Genomic DNA, 18,221 nt, shown 5'->3' with positions numbered 1-18,221 from the left:
CTTTTTTTTTTTATTGTCTTTTTTCCCCCTTTTACATATTTTAGCAATCATCATAAATTGGATTTCATTTGAAAGCTTAAAAACCCAAAATTCATCCTGTGAAAACCGTTTTGAAATCGGACACTGCGTTGGGAATGGACTAGTAGCCTACTTTAAATCCTTTTAGCGGGCTCCTCCCCTTATGGGCTTGTCTTCATATTACTAATTTTATTATAATCAAACATTTTTTTCTAATCTTAAAAAAAAACACATCGTCGGAAAGGTCTGAGACTTAAGGTTCCATATTTGGTTACTATTTTGTAAAAAAAAAAAAAAAAAAAAAGAAGATATATATATATATATTGTGGCATAAATTGATTAATTTGTTATGAGACTAGGCCTTTGCATAAGGGGGGGGGGGGGGTTCTCAGAAGCAATTTTGTTATGTTTTTTTAAAATTTGCTAGGGTTATTAGTTAACTAAAACAAAAACCATGTCACTTAAATTAAACATGAACTGAAATAAAGTTAACTTATAAACGTATTTAAAAATGAACTTATTTTTTCAGGTAGCCTATGCCAAGACATCAGTTCACATTTTCATTTAGTTTAACTAATGATATAAAGCATTTGTGCTTGTTTATAAAACTATAAAATGCACCAGATACTGTGATGTTGCCGAAGTAAGACACAGATGAAATATGGAAAGATGACTTTAAAAAAGGTTGACTCGTTTGCCTGATTTTGAAAATGTTTTCATAAATTTCTGATTGTGACTATAAACCCCTATATAAAAAGTTTATTTGAAACAAATAAACTTTCATCCTTCTGTTATGGCATATTATAAAGGTAATTTTTATTAAAAAGTGACTATCAATGTTACAGTTGTATCAAAGGGGTGGTTGATTTCACTTTTCTAACTTTAGTTAGTGTGTGATGTTGCTGTTTGAGCATAAACAACATCTGCAAAGTTACAACGCTCAAAGTTCAAAGGTAAAGGGAGATATTACTTTTACAGAAACCACTTTTTAAGGACTAAAACAAACGGCTGGTGAGTATTACATGACATTCCTGATGAACCCTCAAATTTACATAAAACGGTGCGTTTTGCTCACCCTTAAAAAGTGACATTTTGAACACAACCTGGGGATGTCAGAGATGTAGGCCTATTTTACATCTTGTGAACCCCTTTAAGAACTTCCTAGTAATCATCTCTTGATTAAATTCAAAGCAAACTTTTGCTATTTTAAAAACTAATGGCATGTAAAGTTGTTGGATAGGAGGCCTATGCGTTTTGTTTCATGTGTCAAGAATCATTACGGTAGTTGTAGAGTAGGCAGTAGGCTCATTCAAATAAAGCAGTAGCAACAGCGCCTCTGCGCGTAGACTCCGGAGCAGCAGAGGGCGCTACACGCTCATTTATGCTTCAGTTACAAGCTCACCAGTGCTTCCTTTTCACAGAATATTCCAGTTACACCGTCCAGTCAGAGTTGGATCCTTTTCCCTATAAAAATCCAAGAACATGTCAAACCCAACTCCTGATGCCAAGCCTGGAAACGCAGACAACCCTCTGGTATTCTTTGACGTAGATATCGATGGTGAAAGAGGTCAGAATCTTTTGTTTTTCTTTAGAAAGAAGCTGAATGACTCCATGCCTCTGTCTGCTGCCACATGCCTCTTAACTGCTGCTTAGAAGAAAGAAAGAAAGGGAATTAAGAAATAAATGCACTGAACTCAACCAGGGACACTACTATTTAGAAAAGCAGCATGAATTTTCCCGTTGCCATTGAACTATGTTAGTGAGTGTTTTCTCTATTATATACACGAGTCATTGCTGTTGTGCAGTACATTTATGTCCTCTTCCTCATATATCGTAATATATGGGATACGATATTAAAGCCGCACTTTTAAAGATTCTAATTGTGTATTATGATATCACAATTGAGTGTAGATATGGATGATTTTCTTTTTAACATATGAAGATTAATTTTCCCTCTTTCTCAAACCAAAATGTTTTGCAAAATTACTATTTTTATCAGTAGTAGTATTAAATAAATAAATAAAAAAATAATATATATTTATATATATATTATATATATATATATATATATATATATATATATATATATATATATATATATAACTAAATAAGAAGAAAAGATGACAGCACTTCTCATTTCTACTCTTCAGTTGTAGTGAGTAACTCTTTGGGAAGGTAAACTGTAGATTTTGAGGTTTATTGATATCTGTAAAGCAAATTCAATATAATCAGATAAAATGCTTAAAAAATAAATAATAGTGGTCATAATATGTAGCCACATATCACCTGATGACTAAAGATCATTCCTGATGTTTTTGTTTCTGTTTGCAGTTGGCCGTATAGTGTTTGAGGTCTTTGCAGATGTGGTCCCTAAAACGGCAGAGAATTTCCGTGCTCTTTGTACCGGTGAGAAAGGGATCGGTAAAAGCACCGGAAAACCACTGCACTTCAAGGGCTGTCCATTCCACCGCAGTGAGTGTCCTGACCTCCCGTTTCCATGGAGACTAGTATAATGATCTAATGTGCAGGGTTAGGCCTGTGAAAGTCATGAAAATTACTATTGTGAATAAGCTTTTTTTTTTGTAAATTGCTCATGTCATTCTTGCAAAATAGTCTTATTAGTCACATTTATATATTAAGTATGATCATTTAAAAGGATAACCTGAAAATTGACCCTCTATAAAACAATTATTCAACTTTGTATTTCTTATTGTACCCTTCAGTCATCAAAAAGTTTATGGTCCAGGGTGGAGATTTTTCTAATCTGAATGGAACTGGAGGAGAGAGCATCTACGGGGACAAGTTTGAGGATGAAAACTTTCACTACAAGGTACCACCGAGCTGCTTTGTCAAGTCAGCTTTATATAATTCTTTTTACAATACAGATAGTTTCAAAGCAGCTTTACAGTGATAATCGGAAATTATTGTTACAAAGTTTTTGTACAGCAGCTCTAGAAGAAAGTCATTGTCTAGCTTAAGTACGTTTTTAATTGATTCATTTCCGTTGTAAAAATCGATAACTACAAATTAGACAGAAATTTCAACTGAAAACAGAACTTTTAATGCAAACTTTTAAAGAATGAAAACTTCGAAGTAGGTTTCAAAGTGCAAGTTTTTGAAAATGGCATGCACATATGTGTTTACTGTTTATTCTGTAGGCATGCGCGTTTGAATGCGTTTGTGTGTGGGCGCGTAGTCTTTCTTTACAAAGTGACATTGCCAATTACTTGTCTGGGATGCATAATACAGCGTTTTAAGTCGTTTCCGCAGATGCGCGTGTCATTTTGATCGTTTTGATAAAGTTTTCATCTGTACAGAGGAAACTTTTGTCATAAAAAAAACGAACTGTTTCGTGTCTGAGGCCTTCGCAGGGGATAGTCTAGTTGACACGGTCTCTGCTGACAAGGCTGTGTTGTGGTCGTGTCTAGGCGCAGGTCCTTCATCTGATCTGGATACGGACCGGATCAGGCTGAGTACGGTAAACCTCCAGATAAACAGAGACTAATATTAGTGTACCTGCCATTCTTCTTATGATATAACGAGTACATCAGCTGTTATGAGAAGTGGGCCTGGTTCCGGCTGACCTTTGCTACAAAGAATAAAAAGTATTTTCGTTTACTCACCCTCATGCTGTTCATATGCTGTAACACAGAAGTAGTTTAGCAGAATGTTCACAGTGGAAATCATGATATAGGATTCTAGTCCCACCACCAACCCATCTCTAATGAACATCGAACCTTGTTCGATGCACATATTCAGTGACAGAATTTTTATTTTTAGTGGACCTTTCGCTTAATTAACCAAATCCATCAGTCTGCGTAATTGCTCTGAGATTAAATATACCAAACACAGCACTTGATTCATCTCCCTGAGGCATCCGCTAATTTCCTGGTGTCTGCTCTGAGGAATAAATGAGACATGCAGTAGACACACCTTGTGTTTCTCTTAAATTAAGTGGTGCTTCATTAATATGGTTGTCTCTCCCCCCAGCATGACCGAGAGGGGCTGCTCAGCATGGCCAACGCCGGCCCCAACACCAACGGCTCACAGTTCTTTATAACCACGGTTCCCACGCCGCATCTGGACGACAAACATGTTGTCTTTGGCCAGGTGGTGAAAGGAATGGGGGTGGTGAAGAAGCTGGAGGGGCTGGAAACAAAGGAAGACAATCCTGTGAAGGTGACCATGTTAAATGCATGCAAACATTTTTTACTCTTTAAACGCATTGTGACATCTGCTACCATGCTTAGAAATATGACGTGACCGAGATCTTTACTGGTCCTGAAGGACAGGTGTGTCTGAGATCTTTTACAGGCATTTAGTCACCATTATCAAGATTTAATTGTCTTGAAATTTAGTCCGTCACCTGTTCTGCACAGGTGAACTAGCTAGTGTGATAAATTAGCTTTTTGAAAGGAGTTGACATTGTGTGTGACCATTTCTCTCTCCAGTAAGGAAGGAAACCGAAAATGCATTTTCCTTTTTCCAGTGAGCAATTGAATATGAATATTTAGATTGATTGTGCGGTTTCTCTCTCAGCCCTGCGTCATTGCTGAATGTGGAGAACATAAAGCGGGAGATGACTGGGGCATCGCACCTAACGACGGCTCAGGAGATGCATACCCAGACTTCCCTGAGGACTCGGACGTGGACTTTAAAGATGTATATATATTATATTTCAAAATATGCATATACAAACTTATAAACTTTAAATGACAAGTTAATATTGTGTTTGTAGGCATGGCCCTTTGCGATTTGCAACTCAAAGTATCACACACACTATATATATATATCTTGTATTACCCAGTATAAAAGCTGAAATTTCACATGCTAAAAAAATACATTTGTCAAATCAATCAATCAATCAACTTAATCTGTTCTCTTTCTAGACAAACAAAGTCTTTTCTGTGGCAGAGGATGTGAAAAACATCGGGAATAATTTCTTCAAGGCTCAAAACTGGCAGTCAGCCATATTGAAATATTCAAAAGCTCTCAGGTAAACACTCGAGTCTGCCATTAAGCTCCATTATTTCATTACATCCAGCTTTCTAGACTTGATTTCAATGCGTCAAACCTTTTAAAAAATGCTGTTATAGCGGAGTTTTCTTTTCTCAAATTTACTCTCATGTCATGATGACATTCCTGTAAGTACCTGCTTGATATGTAAGATCTCTCACTGTTTAATCTTATGTAAACGTTGCTTATAACATTTGTGAATGTGACATGTCTGTATGCATGCATCATTGTAAACCAACAGTGTCACTAAAGGTTACTTTGGTCCACAGGTATCTAGAGTTTTGTGGCAACATCTTAGACGATGACAGTGCCCAAAAGAAGCTGGAGCCCACGGCCCTGAGCTGCATTCTCAACACGGCCGCCTGCAAACTCAAACTCAAACTCTGGCAAGAAGCACTCGAGAGCTGTGATGAGGTAACATGGGATCTTCTGACATTTGAGCCGTCTGAACGGTGTCCAGTTGCATTGGGTTTAGAGGATATAAGAAGCAAAGGACCTCGAGATTTTTTATAACAACACATCTCAGCCATTCACCATACTAGAAATAACCCTGTCATGGTCGCTGACATTTTTAGATCACCAGATGCGCTGTCTCTCTATTTAGGGAACAGTTGAAATGGAATAAGTTGACTAATTTCTCGAAAGGGCCTGTAAGGGTGTGTTCACACTTGTAGTTCAGTTCTTTAGGTCTGGACCTGAAAAGAAAAACACATTTTGTCCTGGTTCGCTTAGCGTTAACACTGTTTTAACACAGAATCTAAAGATACAGAATAAAAGGTAGAAAAATAAGGTTACAAGTTAATTGAACAGCTTTTAGATGTATATTTTAAAGACCGAACATTTAAAATAATGCTGTGTTCTGGGTTAAATGCGCTTGTTGTATGTGTAAAAGCATATGGTGGTATATTTACTAGCTGAGAACTTATAAAATGTGTAAAGGAGTCACACACCAAAGATATGCTGCAAGGAGACCACGGTTATGGCACCTGTTCTGAACTGTAGTGGGCAGTGTAGATCCTATGACAAGAAGAACCAGGTCCTTTTAAGGGTCACATCTTGTGACATTACATCCTGTTTTTGGTTCATTTAGATGTCTTTGGTACGTGTTGCGTTCCTATTTCAGTCGGACCGCACCAGAGTTGGTTTGGAAGCGGGCCAAGTCCCATTGAAAAGGGTTGGAAAACTGCGTTCACAATTCTATTTACACTTCAAATGAACTGAAATAAAAGAGGGATCACACCCAGCATTTGTTTTAATCAAACCAAACCTGCAAAGTGTGAGAAGACTCTATTCTACTGGTTTGTGTTGTGATCGTGATGTTTTATTATAACATGGTAATATTTCTTTTCCTCAGGCTCTGGAGCTGAACCAGTCAAACACTAAAGCGTTGTTCAGGAGAGCTCAGGCCTGGCAGGGGCTTAAAGAATTCAACAAGGCCATGGTACAAACATTACACTGAGTGAAATACACATTTCACTCTAAATCGGTGGTTCTCAAACTTTTTAGGGTGGCAAGCAAAAAAATGAATAGATCGCAAATCTGGGGAAATAGTTTCTTACAGTTCTAGTGCTCTTTGGTTTATGGATCTTGGTGCTTTTGGTCAATTAGAGTTATTTTATTTGACTTCTCTGATATATAGTTTGAGAACCACTATCCAAATAACCTTAAAGAAAACAATGAAATTCTGGCATCACTTACTCACCCTCATGTCGTTCCAAACCATGTATGACTTTCTTCCATGGAACATAAAAGAAGAAATTATGAAGGATGTGGTATTTCTTTCTATCCATGCAGGTGGAAAATAGATTGGAGCTTTCAGGCTTCAAAAAATTATGCATTATTAGTTATCTTTGACAGTTTTATTTAGAACTAGTAAACAGGACTTGTTAATCAGAAAATTCAATAGGAAAGACTAATTCAGCTAATTACCAAGGAAACATTTCTCATTTTAATTCAGTTAAACTTGATGTACTAAAATGATGACTAAAACAAAAATGATTAATAACTACAGGCATTACAAACAACCTTAGAAATAAAAACCATTTCAAACTATTAGTAAAAACTATAATAGTAGCACAATGATACTAATATAACATTCTGTTAGACAGAATCACTCCAATTACTCAACTCAGCACAAAGACCCGAGGTCAAATGTCAGAACGTTTTAATAAGTACTGTATAATCAGTCTTTCAATATTTGAAAATTGCTCTCATTTACATGACAATTTGTTTCTGGGTAAAGACTTTCAAAGCACTTATCTTTTGTCTTTTTAAACGCAGATCGATCTGAAGAAAGCACAGGAAATTGCACCAGATGACAAAGGTTCTTTACAAATCTATTTGTCAAATTTAGTTTTTAAAAATAACTTCGATTATGATGTGTGAATAGTTTTCTTTTTTTAACATTTTCCTTTTCCCAATTCTAGCAATTGGAAATGAAATGCTGAAAGTGAAGCAGCAAGTGAAAGAAGAGAAGGAGAAAGAAAAGAAGATTTATGCCAAAATGTTTGCGTAAAGGAAACTGCAGTGACCTCACTCCACACAGTCCTACCTGCATATGTTCACTTACGTTGCACTTGTCTTAGTAAGTGTATAGATGGGTAAAAAAAAGCATTGAAGTCTCTAATTTAAGGTAAAAAAAATAAAAGGTTTGGAAAGAGCTTCATATGATCTGTACCGTGTGTGAGATGAGTTAAGAAACAATGTTTCAGTGCATTTTTAGTGAGCCGACCAAGATTGCTGACCCTAAAGAGTGACTTTGCAAAAAGAAAACTTCCTGGGTTCATTTGTCTTAACTGCTGTTCATTCATTCTATAGATCACTGACTAAAACAGAAACATTTGTTTATTTGTGAAATAGGAATTAGCCATGTTAGTTGTGTGGATTAAAACAATTAATATGTTCAAAGATTCGTTTAAGATTTTTGTGTTTGTAGTTATAGAAAACAAATCAACAGATTGTGACAAATTTATTACTACCAGTTAGTTTTCCAACTTTGACAATATATACAAAACTGTCAATTTACAGTTAACCGCATCATGGTGAGCTAAAACGTCCACTGGTTGTCAATCTAACACGATCCTTTGACGTTTATGACACATTCCTTAGAAAGATGTTATATGTAAAATTCTTTCAATTCATACAATTTGATAAAACCTAAAATACGCAAAGCCACTTTATGTAATTACACTTCAAGCTCATATCACAAGATATTAGGACATTCTTTCCCTTAGGCACATCAGAAGGACTCGAGTCTTTACAAGCACTGATTATGAACCTGTGCAATGTTCCCCAGATGATAATAATAAAAATATGTAATGCTGAAATCACATGCCATTGTATGCTGGTCCCCCACTGCCCTCAGGCACAACCCAGTTGATGTTCTGGCTTGGGTCTTTTATATCACAGGTCTTGCAGTGGACACAGTTCTGTGCGTTAATCTGTAATCTCATGCCATCGCCCGTCTCAAGAGGAACATACTCGTACACACCTGTGAAACAGGAGGGATAAAATGTGGCAGCTTGTTCACCAGATGTTTCCATCAACTTGTGGAGCATGTTGATATTGTATTATTGTGTGCAACCAAAAGTCAAAAAAGGAGGTTATCATTTAGTTTCCATTGCTAAGTGTTCTAGAAACAGTTACATACCAGCCGGACAGAACCTTTGCTCAGGACCGTCGTAAATCGCAAGATTTTGGGCCACAGGAACACTGTCGTCTTTGAGCGTCAGATGGGCTGGCTGGTCATGCTCATGATTAGTCCCACTCAAAGCTACAGATGACAACAGATCAAAGCTGATCTTCCCATCAGGCTTTGGGTACTCAATGGGTGTACAGTTCTTCGCCGGCTTCAGCTGTGCACAATCCAGACCTACAGGACAATCATTAGTTGACCATTAGAAATAAAATGCACTTTTCCCCACTTTGTGCACAAATATATACAATCAGTTAACTTAAACAAATACATTCACATTTACATAGTTTACATTAATAATGCAAACACATTCATATCCATAATTCCATTCAATGATTAGCAAAATAATTAGTTCATAATTAAACTTTTCGAAATTTATTTTTTTACCGTAATCTTTTGTTCAATGACCTTATAGCTCAGAATACTGGATTTGCATCTATTTGCAATGTTGTCTTTGATACAGTGATCTGAAGGAAAAGCTTTTGTTATCAACAAGCAACCAGTTTACAACCAGCTTCTCAGTTCTTACCATTATGCTTCAGAGTCCATGGTTCTTTTCCTCTAAAAATCCAGTAGAAGATTCCGGTGTATACCATCCCTCCGTAGAGTCCAAAGTAATTATGGAAAGACGGTCTGATGTTCCTCACAGAATACAACTCCTTCCAGATCCAGGACTTTTTAAGAGCTTCTTCATATTCAGGAATATAGAGACCTAGCAGAGAAAAATGTACACACAAAAATACTCTAGTTCTAGAACACCTTTAATATTCTGAGTTACACCTCAGCTAATTTGAAACGATGTCTGGGTTGGCTACCTGCTGTTTCCGACTGCAGATTCTCATCTGTGATTTTCCTGAAGGCTGTCTCGGCTGCCAACATGCCACTCTTCATGGCCGTGTGTGTGCCTTTGATCTTGGGGACGTTCATGAAGCCCGGACTGCACCCTATCAGCATGCCGCCTGGGAAGGTCAGTTTAGGAATCGACTGGAGGGGAGATCATGGATGTGAGAAGTTAAACAAAAGAAGAAGAATTTATATTGAGAATTTCAAGTCGCCGACATGCCTGGAAACCTCCTTCATTAAGGGCTCTGGCTCCATATGCTATCCTGTTGCCACCCTCCAGGGTAGACATTATCCAGGGGTGATGTTTCCAACGCTGGAATTCCCTGAACGGGCTCAGGTAGGGATTAGTGTAGTCCAAACCTACCTGAGGAGACAAACAAACATTTGCAGTTTACCATAGCAGAATAACTGCACTGACCCTTCAAAAACTCCGCACACCTCGGTTACAGTTGCAGCTGGACAACGGGCTTTGAGGTTACAGCAATATTAAAAACTGAAGTGAGAATGCACAATTAAATATCGACTAACATACACACCACTGTTTTTGAAAGTCTTATGCTCACTAGCTGAATTTATTTGATAGTAAATACAGTAAAAATAGTACAATTTTATTACAATTTAAATCAATTAAAATATTTTAATTTAAAACATTTCCTTTTATTATCAAGCTTATGGAAACTTACAGTACAGCAGTTTGAAATTGAAATATGCAAAATTATGAATATCTTTTTGCCAGTGGTGATCAATTGAATGCATCCTTGATTAATACAATTATTAATAAAAATAAATATAAACTACTAATCACAGACTTCTGAACGGTAGTGTATCTTCAACACGTTATATCTCAAAACTGCTCTAGTACTACTAACAGCTCAGCAAGCGAAATATACTTAAGGGAAAATAATTCAGAGCAATCATGAGATTTGACAGTTCTGTCAATCAAACGCTGAACTGTATCTCCAGACAACTGTGACCAATCAGACTAGTACTATCCTGAGTATCCGTCATCACTGCAGAACTCCTCAAGACTTCTGGAATTGAGACTAGTTTCTATGAATCACAAGCATTCCATGAAATGCCTCTTTAAAAAGCGATTGAAAAAAATAAAGTCATTTTGATATGCTATATTATCAGCAGGATGAGGAAATGTCCTCATAACCAGGAACAATTTCAAACTTCAAAGCCTTTCACACTCTTGCGCATCATTTTAGCTCATGAAAGAACATGATGAATGAGGTCAATAATATATCTACAGATCAATGCATTCTGACAAAGACATCAATCCAGAACATTTAGTTTTCAGATTAAGGCTTCAAAGAGGACACTTGCAAGTCCATTGAAATACTTCAATCAGGGTTTGACCCATAAGGTTCAAGAACAAGATGACTTACAACAAAGCCCAGGGCCACCAGTGGTTCTCCCTCATTGAGGTGGTACAGGAAGGAGCCTCCATATGTGTTCCTGTTCAGAGGCCAGCCAACCGTGTGCTCCGTCCGTCCTGGGTGCCACTTCTTCTCATCGATAACCCAAAGCTAGAAAAAGCAGTGGTGTTGATTTTAATTATGTATTTAATGTGTATAATATATTAACCAAAATGTATTTATTACTATTATTATATTGATGATATTATTTCATATTAACAATTTAAATATAATAACATAATAGAGATGCACCAGTACTAAGTTTATAGGCCAATAGCGAGAGCCGATTACTCAAAATTATATCTGACGATATCGATAGTTTGATTTTCTTAAAGAAAGAAAAAAACACTCCCAACTAATGCTGTAAACTACACAGATAACTATCTCAGTTGGTACATTACTATAATACTAGAGGTTCAAATTAACAACAAAGCCCAAACTTTTATATTCAACTGCTATTTATTTTCAGACTTAAACATTACATTCAAATAAAAACTGAAATATTGTATACAACTCAGTTGCACATAAGTTAGTTTTAATTAACAATTGTCTCCATGAAAAATTTATTCAATAATACATATAATTAACAGTACATATGCTCCTCTATAGTGTTTTTATAGCTAACTAACAAACTGTGAACATTGGATAGCTTTCTTTAATTAAATGCAACTTTAAGTGACATTGTTCACAAGCTGTTTTATTGACATACATCTTTCTGCGGTTAAAAACTGATTGAGCGATTACATAAGACATGATACATTTCTGTAAGTTGTACTAAATCTTTCAACATACCTTCTGATGTTCATTCATGCTTTTTTTGTGCTATAAGTTGCGCTCACTGAGATCTGTCCAGTCGCATTTAAGACCGAAACGCCATTTATTTTTTGAAATTGAAAGAATTTGAAAGCTGAGACTTTAATCAGAAATAAAGCACAAAGCTCTTTGTGATCATTGAATCGGAGGGACGCTACAAATAAAGTTTGGTGTAGTGAGAAACCACAGACCTAGCAAATAGGGTCAAATAGAGCCAAAGTTGTAGTCTAAGGTGTTTTTCCACCCCTTTTTGATTGACAGGATCATCGGCTGTTTTTAATCAATCGTACGATGGCCAATTGTAAAAATAATTGCTTTTATTAACCAATACTGATTATTGGTCAATACATCAGTGCATCCCTATAACGTAACCCTGTATTATATATCTATACAAAATATTAATAATATTAACACTACATGCTGATGAGACTTATGAGATCAAGCTTTCAAATGAAAGCAATGACCCCTTGTGCAAATATTAACTAGCTGATATCACTACAATTGTCAGTGAAAGGGGACATTATGTACCGTATGCAAGTTTAAAGCATCACCCAAGCAAGCAAGTTCTTGTACCTCTTTGAGTCCAATAGCGTATGTCTGCGGCTCACAGTTCTCCCTGAGATTGAACTGCTTGTAGAGTTGCTTGGCCAGGTGCCCGTGGCAGCCTTCCCCAAACAGAGTGACCTTAGCGTGGAGCTCCATGCCTCTCTCAAACACATCCTGGAGAGTTCAACAGAGCGTAAAATGGGGTGGTAATAGCACACGAATATGCTACTTGCACATCAGAATCACTTTAACCAGAATTACCCTTTTATTTTTTCTTACACTGCATCTTCCGCTGTGGTTCAGAAAGTAATTTACCCTTGACGTGGACATTCAGAAGACTTTTATAGCATTTTTCTTATGAATATAAATCACATAAATCAAAAAGGTTTGTTTGAAATGTGTATTTAGGAAAAAAAGAAACAGTTTCATCCATCTTCCATTGCATATTCTTCTGGAAGGTATATTGATATATATATAACCTTATGGGGATGATGACAAACCTTTGGAGACCCATCTTTAGAAATGCCAACATCATTGGTTGCAATTCCTTTCACACTTCCATCCTCATGAAACAGCACCTGGTGTAAAAGATAAATTTACAAGAGTTTACAGAAGTCAACAGGATGTTACAATAAGAAATCAATTCACTTGTTTAGCGTTTTCTATAAACGTTCCCACCTCCGGGTAAAATGGATAAAAAGGTAATTCTGATTTTATTAATTATAATAGTGACTATAACTCACAGATGCAACTTTATATGGCATAATGTGACTATCATAACTTTGTCTTACAATGCAACTTTTGATCTCTCAATGAGAATTTTAATCTCTCACAATTTGACTTCATATCTCATAACTGCAAATATCTCAGAGACTTTCTGTCCCACAGTGACTATCTTTTTTTCATCTTTTTTATTGTGCAGCAGCGAAAACATTGTTTTAAATCATTACTTTTATCTACAGCAACTTACAGAACCCCTGTTAAGTGTTACCTCTGCTTTTAACTAATAAACGTCCTATATTTATGAGAGACTGCAGTCACAGAGTGTATTTCAAGACAATCTGAGAATAACTACACAAATGTACGTCACAGACTTTTCCATGACATTTGTAAACCACCATTTTAAAATTTCCTGATAATTCCAAGTTTTCCATGACCATGGAAAACCTGCTTAATACAGGAACAACAGTACTGAAGTTAAGTAACGTATTCCAGGGCTAGTGATTATAGTGAATGGATCATCTTGTGGGGTTTAAACCTACAAAATTTCAATTACCAATCCAGATCTTTAAAAAGTAAAGCACATAACTCACAATACAAATTAGCATTCAGATAAGGAAGGCATTCTGACCTCAGATGCCGCATAGCCTGGATACAGCTCCACTCCCAGCTCCTCTGCCTGCTCCCCAAGCCAGCGTACAAAATGCCCCAGACGAACTAAGTAGTTTCCATGGTTATTCATTGGAAGTCCTGCATTCACAAATTGCATTTAATTGCATCCATATGACTGAACCACTACTAAAAGCTCTAATAGTTTACCATTTAGGAGACTGTGACACATGAAGAACATTTATATATTAGTTTTGACATTTTGAAAGTCTCATTGAGTGAAGTTGTATAACTCTCTAAATTGGGCCAGATGCAAGAATGGCAATCTCCTACCTGGTAATATTGGAACAGGAATGCGGTATTTTTCTGTCAAAATGGAAAATTTGTCTTCTGTAACTGGAGTGTTCAGTGGCGCCTGTTAGACATGAATCAAAATCAGTGTCTTGGCCTTCATGGACATTATTTTTTGTGTCAAGAGAATCAGAAAATGCATATAAAAACACATAATACATCATAGTAAACCAGAATGCCAACATATTTTCCATATTTTAAGAAAGTAATTTTAAAACTTGTTTATTTTTCATTTAAAAAAGCAATATAGCATTTACAATTCTTTGTGTTAAGTTAACAGATCCCAATTGGGACAGTATGTATGTGTTTGTTTTTACCCCTCTCTCCTTCCAGTCTGGAATAAGCTCATTGAGTGAAGTGACCTCTAGACAGGCTCCAGACAACGTGTGCGCTCCAAGCTGAGATGCCTTCTCCACTACACAAACCCGCAGCTCTTTCTCATGCTGATTGGCCAGCTGCTTCAGCCGAATGGCTGCTGACAGGCCTGCTGGACCACCACCAACAATGACAACGTCTGCTTCATCAGCAAACCGTTCCATTTCCACCCCTGTAAATATGAAAACAAACAGACAATCACAGTGTCAATCACAATCATCTGAGCCTCTTTTTAATACAAAACTCACATAGAGAATTGTTTATTATTTACTATATACTCAATATTATTACTCTCATACTGACTTCCAAGGCAAAAAACTTTATTTTATCAGTGTGTATGCATTAAGTCACGAATTCTAGTAAAGATTCTTTACTGTCAAAAGCTTATTATTACACCGTATCTACACCGGCCTCACCGCAACACCTCACCGTCGTGCCACAACAGCTAGAAGCTGTTCACACCGGACACGAACAAAGCGACTATTGCAAATTTGTCTTTTGTATCAGAGGTAGCACAGGTGCTTGAAGTAAATCAGAAATAGAACGGGGCGCCGCATCCAGTGTAGACAGCATCACTGATTATAATGGATTATGATGGGCTCTGTTTGTTTTTGTTGCACCTCTTGCATCTGGTGTAGACACTGTGTTAAGTACAAAGTAATTGTATTAAAATATTATAGTTTAGAAATGTCTTAAGTTTGGCACTTAAAGGACAATTCCGGCCGAAAACAGTCTCGACCAGTCGAACCACAAACGCCGTGCTACGTGCTGGTCGATAGTCACAGTTCAGCTCACGTAGCACGGCGTTCGTGGTTCGACTGGTCGAGACTGTTTTTCAAAGATGGATCCTGCTTGTATACGTGAAGTGTACTGTCTTTATAAAGTATCTCCTTATTAAACTGTCTGTACACTTACAAAGTTCTAAATGCTTCAGTTTGGCGGTAGAGACCCTAATTACGCTATCGTGTGTTAGTGTGGGGCTATTTTGAGCTTTGTTAGTTGTATTAACTAGCGATTTTTATTATTACTTATTCTATGCCCTATATACTAGCATTATAAGGTAATCTGTGGTAAAACTAAAACTAACGATAAAACTGGGTACATTCAATTATCATGAAAACGAATCCAAGAGAACGGTCGACTTGGTACCCATGTGTTATTTACCCCTAGGTTCATTTTTGGCCGGAATTGTCCTTTAACTGATATAATGCCGGCTTGTGGGCAATTTTACTTTACACAATGACTCACAAATACCAATAACTATCTATAACTATATAATGAAAATCTTTTTATGCCATTTATTTCTGTCTTTTAAGGACAATTCACACTGCACCGACACGACAGACACAGACAACACAGAGAGTCACCAGATCACAGCACGTCACTACTCCAACATTCAATTCCCAAATCAGCATGTTTAATCGGCGAAACCCAGCTCCGACAAGACGGCAACAGACTCTGACAGGGGGTAACACACTGATCCGACATAACCAGACAAAGTGTCTGTTGCCGTCTGTCGGTACGGTGTGAATTGGTGTGAATACGGTGTGAAGGCCTAAAAACGTTTTGGTAACACTTTACATTAGGTGGGGTTAACTAATATGCACTTACCATTTGATACAATATACATATTAAGTACATTATGTTGGTGCATTGTAATTACATTTAAAATACTTTCATTTAATTAATATGTGTACTTACATTGTAAACTTTAGCCCTAACCGTAACCCAAACCCTTACCCCTGAGCCTAATTCTACCCTAAATAAATCTACCCCTAATCCTTACCCTAAACATACCTCAAACTCAGCAGTAAATGTGGGAATTTAAATTCATAGTCTTTTAGGTATTTAATATTAGCACATAGTAGTTAAGGTCACCTAATATACAGTGACCAATGTTTTAATTCTCTCATAAATTCCAAGGTTTTTCCGACAAGTACATAAAATGCATTCTGAATTTCTTTATGATCCATCCAAAAATAATTCAAAACTTCTCCAGCCTCTGTGTTCACTCTCACCTCTAAAGGGGGTCATACATTGATGAGATAACATATCACAGAACTGACCTTCCCATCGTGGGTCCTTATCTCTGGGGTAGACAGTGTAATGAGTGGTAATTCGTGGCACAGATGAGGAGGAACACCGTAAGGAGTACAAATGAGGCGCGACATGCTCCGCTTGAACCGCCTTTAGTGCATGTATACACCTCCGTGCTGCAAAGAAAAAAACAGGTTGTTCTGTGACATATTGTTCTGCCCTCACGCCAATAAACACGTCATCAGAGGAGAAGACATGTCGCTGAGAGAGGGAGTTAGTTATTTTCACTAAAGATTACAAGGGCATGTGAAAATGTGCACGGATAAATCATTTATAATAAATACTGCAATATTCCATAAAAAAAATTCAATTTTGATTTCATGGTGACTTTACATATTGAATTACACCATGGTATAGTTTTACAAACACACTGTGTATACTGTATATTGCCCATTCAAAATAAATGGATAAACTTTGTATAACAGGATAAGCTGTTACAAAATCCACTCTTAAGTAACAGGCCAACTAAGGTAACTTACTCATCTAAAAGAAGCAGACAGATTTGTAAGCTGTATTTTTTTTGCTCACAAAATTCTGTTTCATGCATATGTTTAATGCAGGACCGCGATATCAAACGGTTCACTTCAAACACAAGGACACATATCTGACCAATATTCGAGTGACCTTTGCCCTACTTTCCCTGTGTACCGAACAGGGTTGTTTTAGCTAGCTAGACGAATAAACCTATAGTTTAAAACACGAAACATGTCATGCCCCGTTCATGCATGGGGAATAACAACTTAACAAGACAGTAAACATGTTTTCGGGTTTACAGAATCAAAAGGTTTACAAAGCTCAGCTAGCGTTCAGGCTACATGGTAACTGTTAGGGTAAGTGTAACAATAACGTTACCTTGGAGGGAATATCTACAGGCTGGAAACATTTACGCAGCTGAAAGTGCAGCTGTGGCTCTGGACAAGTGCTTCCCGTGCTTTTCCAGGCTAAATGTGGACAAACAAATATCAACCCTGTTTACGCTGTTACAAAATAGGTGTCATAACAAACGTAAGTTGAGCAGCGCGTCTCTTGCGCAGGTCAGAATGACGTCAGAAAAAACGCGCCGGAAAAAAAAACGGGAATGACTGCTGATCAAGAGCTCATATGGATAAGAGTTACAACGTGTTCAGGATAGCGTGAAATTACTGTATTTCTGTTTAGCTTTCAAGCAAATATTTAATTTCGACCGCAGGAGGCGCTCTACAATCTGATATCAGAAAGAGTGGAACAAATAATAAAAAAAATAAAAAAAAAAATAAAAAAATAGGTTCCCCTATTTTGGGGACCATTACAGATTTGTTTTTGTTTTTTGCATTGTGACCAAATACTTTAATGAAAATGAACCTTACCTTGTTTCTATTGAATATTGTAGTGTTTATTTAAAAAATATATATTTATTATAAATGATTTATCCGTGCACATCATAAGTAAAAAATAAATAAATTTAAAATCATGTCATCATCGTCCTCCTTGCAGATATGCGTTTCAATGGGAAAGAAAAAAAAATCGCACTTTCTTTCATTTGATTGTGTATCACATGTAATGTTCTTAACAGGTTTTATTTAAGAATCACTCATAATCATCAAGTTGGCAGTCAGTGGAGTTTTGTTTCCACTTTATTCACTGTGAAATCCACCTTATTTCCGCTTATTCCTGACGAGTTTACTGCGTTTTGAATTATCATAGAGAATTATGGGTGGCATTTCCGGTTTGGGGAACTT

The 18,221-nt window shown here is 36.8% G+C and overlaps 2 protein-coding genes across 2 annotated transcripts; one reads left to right on the top strand and one right to left on the bottom strand.

Annotated features, from left to right (window-relative positions):
• Positions 1 to 1,395: 1,395 nt before the first annotated feature.
• Positions 1,396 to 8,360, top strand: ppid (peptidylprolyl isomerase D). The gene is made up of 10 exons (XM_077247711.1): positions 1,396 to 1,585; positions 2,350 to 2,490; positions 2,742 to 2,848; positions 4,009 to 4,197; positions 4,558 to 4,680; positions 4,908 to 5,014; positions 5,304 to 5,448; positions 6,389 to 6,475; positions 7,315 to 7,357; positions 7,461 to 8,360. Exons 1-10 carry the CDS (start codon positions 1,501 to 1,503, stop codon positions 7,547 to 7,549), a joined length of 1,116 nt encoding a protein of 371 aa, XP_077103826.1. The 5' UTR covers positions 1,396 to 1,500; the 3' UTR covers positions 7,550 to 8,360.
• On the bottom strand, positions 6,879 to 17,548 carry etfdh (electron transfer flavoprotein dehydrogenase). Its single transcript, XM_077247703.1, has 13 exons — positions 17,356 to 17,548; positions 16,473 to 16,619; positions 14,349 to 14,578; positions 14,014 to 14,095; positions 13,703 to 13,821; positions 12,852 to 12,929; positions 12,379 to 12,525; positions 10,963 to 11,103; positions 9,792 to 9,935; positions 9,544 to 9,712; positions 9,258 to 9,440; positions 8,684 to 8,905; positions 6,879 to 8,524 (listed from the first exon to the last, which is right to left on the bottom strand). The coding sequence occupies exons 1-13, from the start codon at positions 17,384 to 17,386 to the stop codon at positions 8,361 to 8,363; spliced, it is 1,857 nt and encodes a 618-aa protein (XP_077103818.1). The 5' UTR covers positions 17,387 to 17,548; the 3' UTR covers positions 6,879 to 8,360.
• Positions 17,549 to 18,221: the final 673 nt, after the last annotated feature.

Source organism: Siphateles boraxobius, unplaced genomic scaffold (genome assembly GCF_051911475.1).
Source record: "Siphateles boraxobius isolate OS27281-9 unplaced genomic scaffold, OSU_SipBor_1 3, whole genome shotgun sequence".
NCBI classification, from domain to species: Eukaryota; Metazoa; Chordata; class Actinopteri; order Cypriniformes; family Leuciscidae; genus Siphateles; species Siphateles boraxobius.
This window is presented reverse-complemented; position numbering and strand designations above follow the sequence as displayed.

What these genes read in the sequence shown, in the direction of transcription:
- ppid (XM_077247711.1), top strand. Translation starts at nt 1,501, where the DNA reads ATGTCAAACCCAACTCCTGATGCCAAGCCTGGAAACGCAGACAACCCT. An exon ending in ATGAAAACTTTCACTACAAG is followed by an intron (nt 2,849 to 4,008) that starts GTACCACCGAGC and finishes CTCTCCCCCCAG; the next exon opens with CATGACCGAGAGGGGCTGCT. An exon ending in AATTGCACCAGATGACAAAG is followed by an intron (nt 7,358 to 7,460) that starts GTTCTTTACAAA and finishes TCCCAATTCTAG; the next exon opens with CAATTGGAAATGAAATGCTG.
- etfdh (XM_077247703.1), bottom strand. Translation starts at nt 17,386, where the DNA reads ATGTTTCCAGCCTGTAGATATTCCCTCCAAG. An exon ending in TTAATGAAGGAGGTTTCCAG is followed by an intron (nt 9,713 to 9,791) that starts GCATGTCGGCGA and finishes TCTCCCCTCCAG; the next exon opens with TCGATTCCTAAACTGACCTT. An exon ending in ATGGACTCTGAAGCATAATG is followed by an intron (nt 8,906 to 9,257) that starts GTAAGAACTGAG and finishes ATTGTCCTGTAG; the next exon opens with GTCTGGATTGTGCACAGCTG.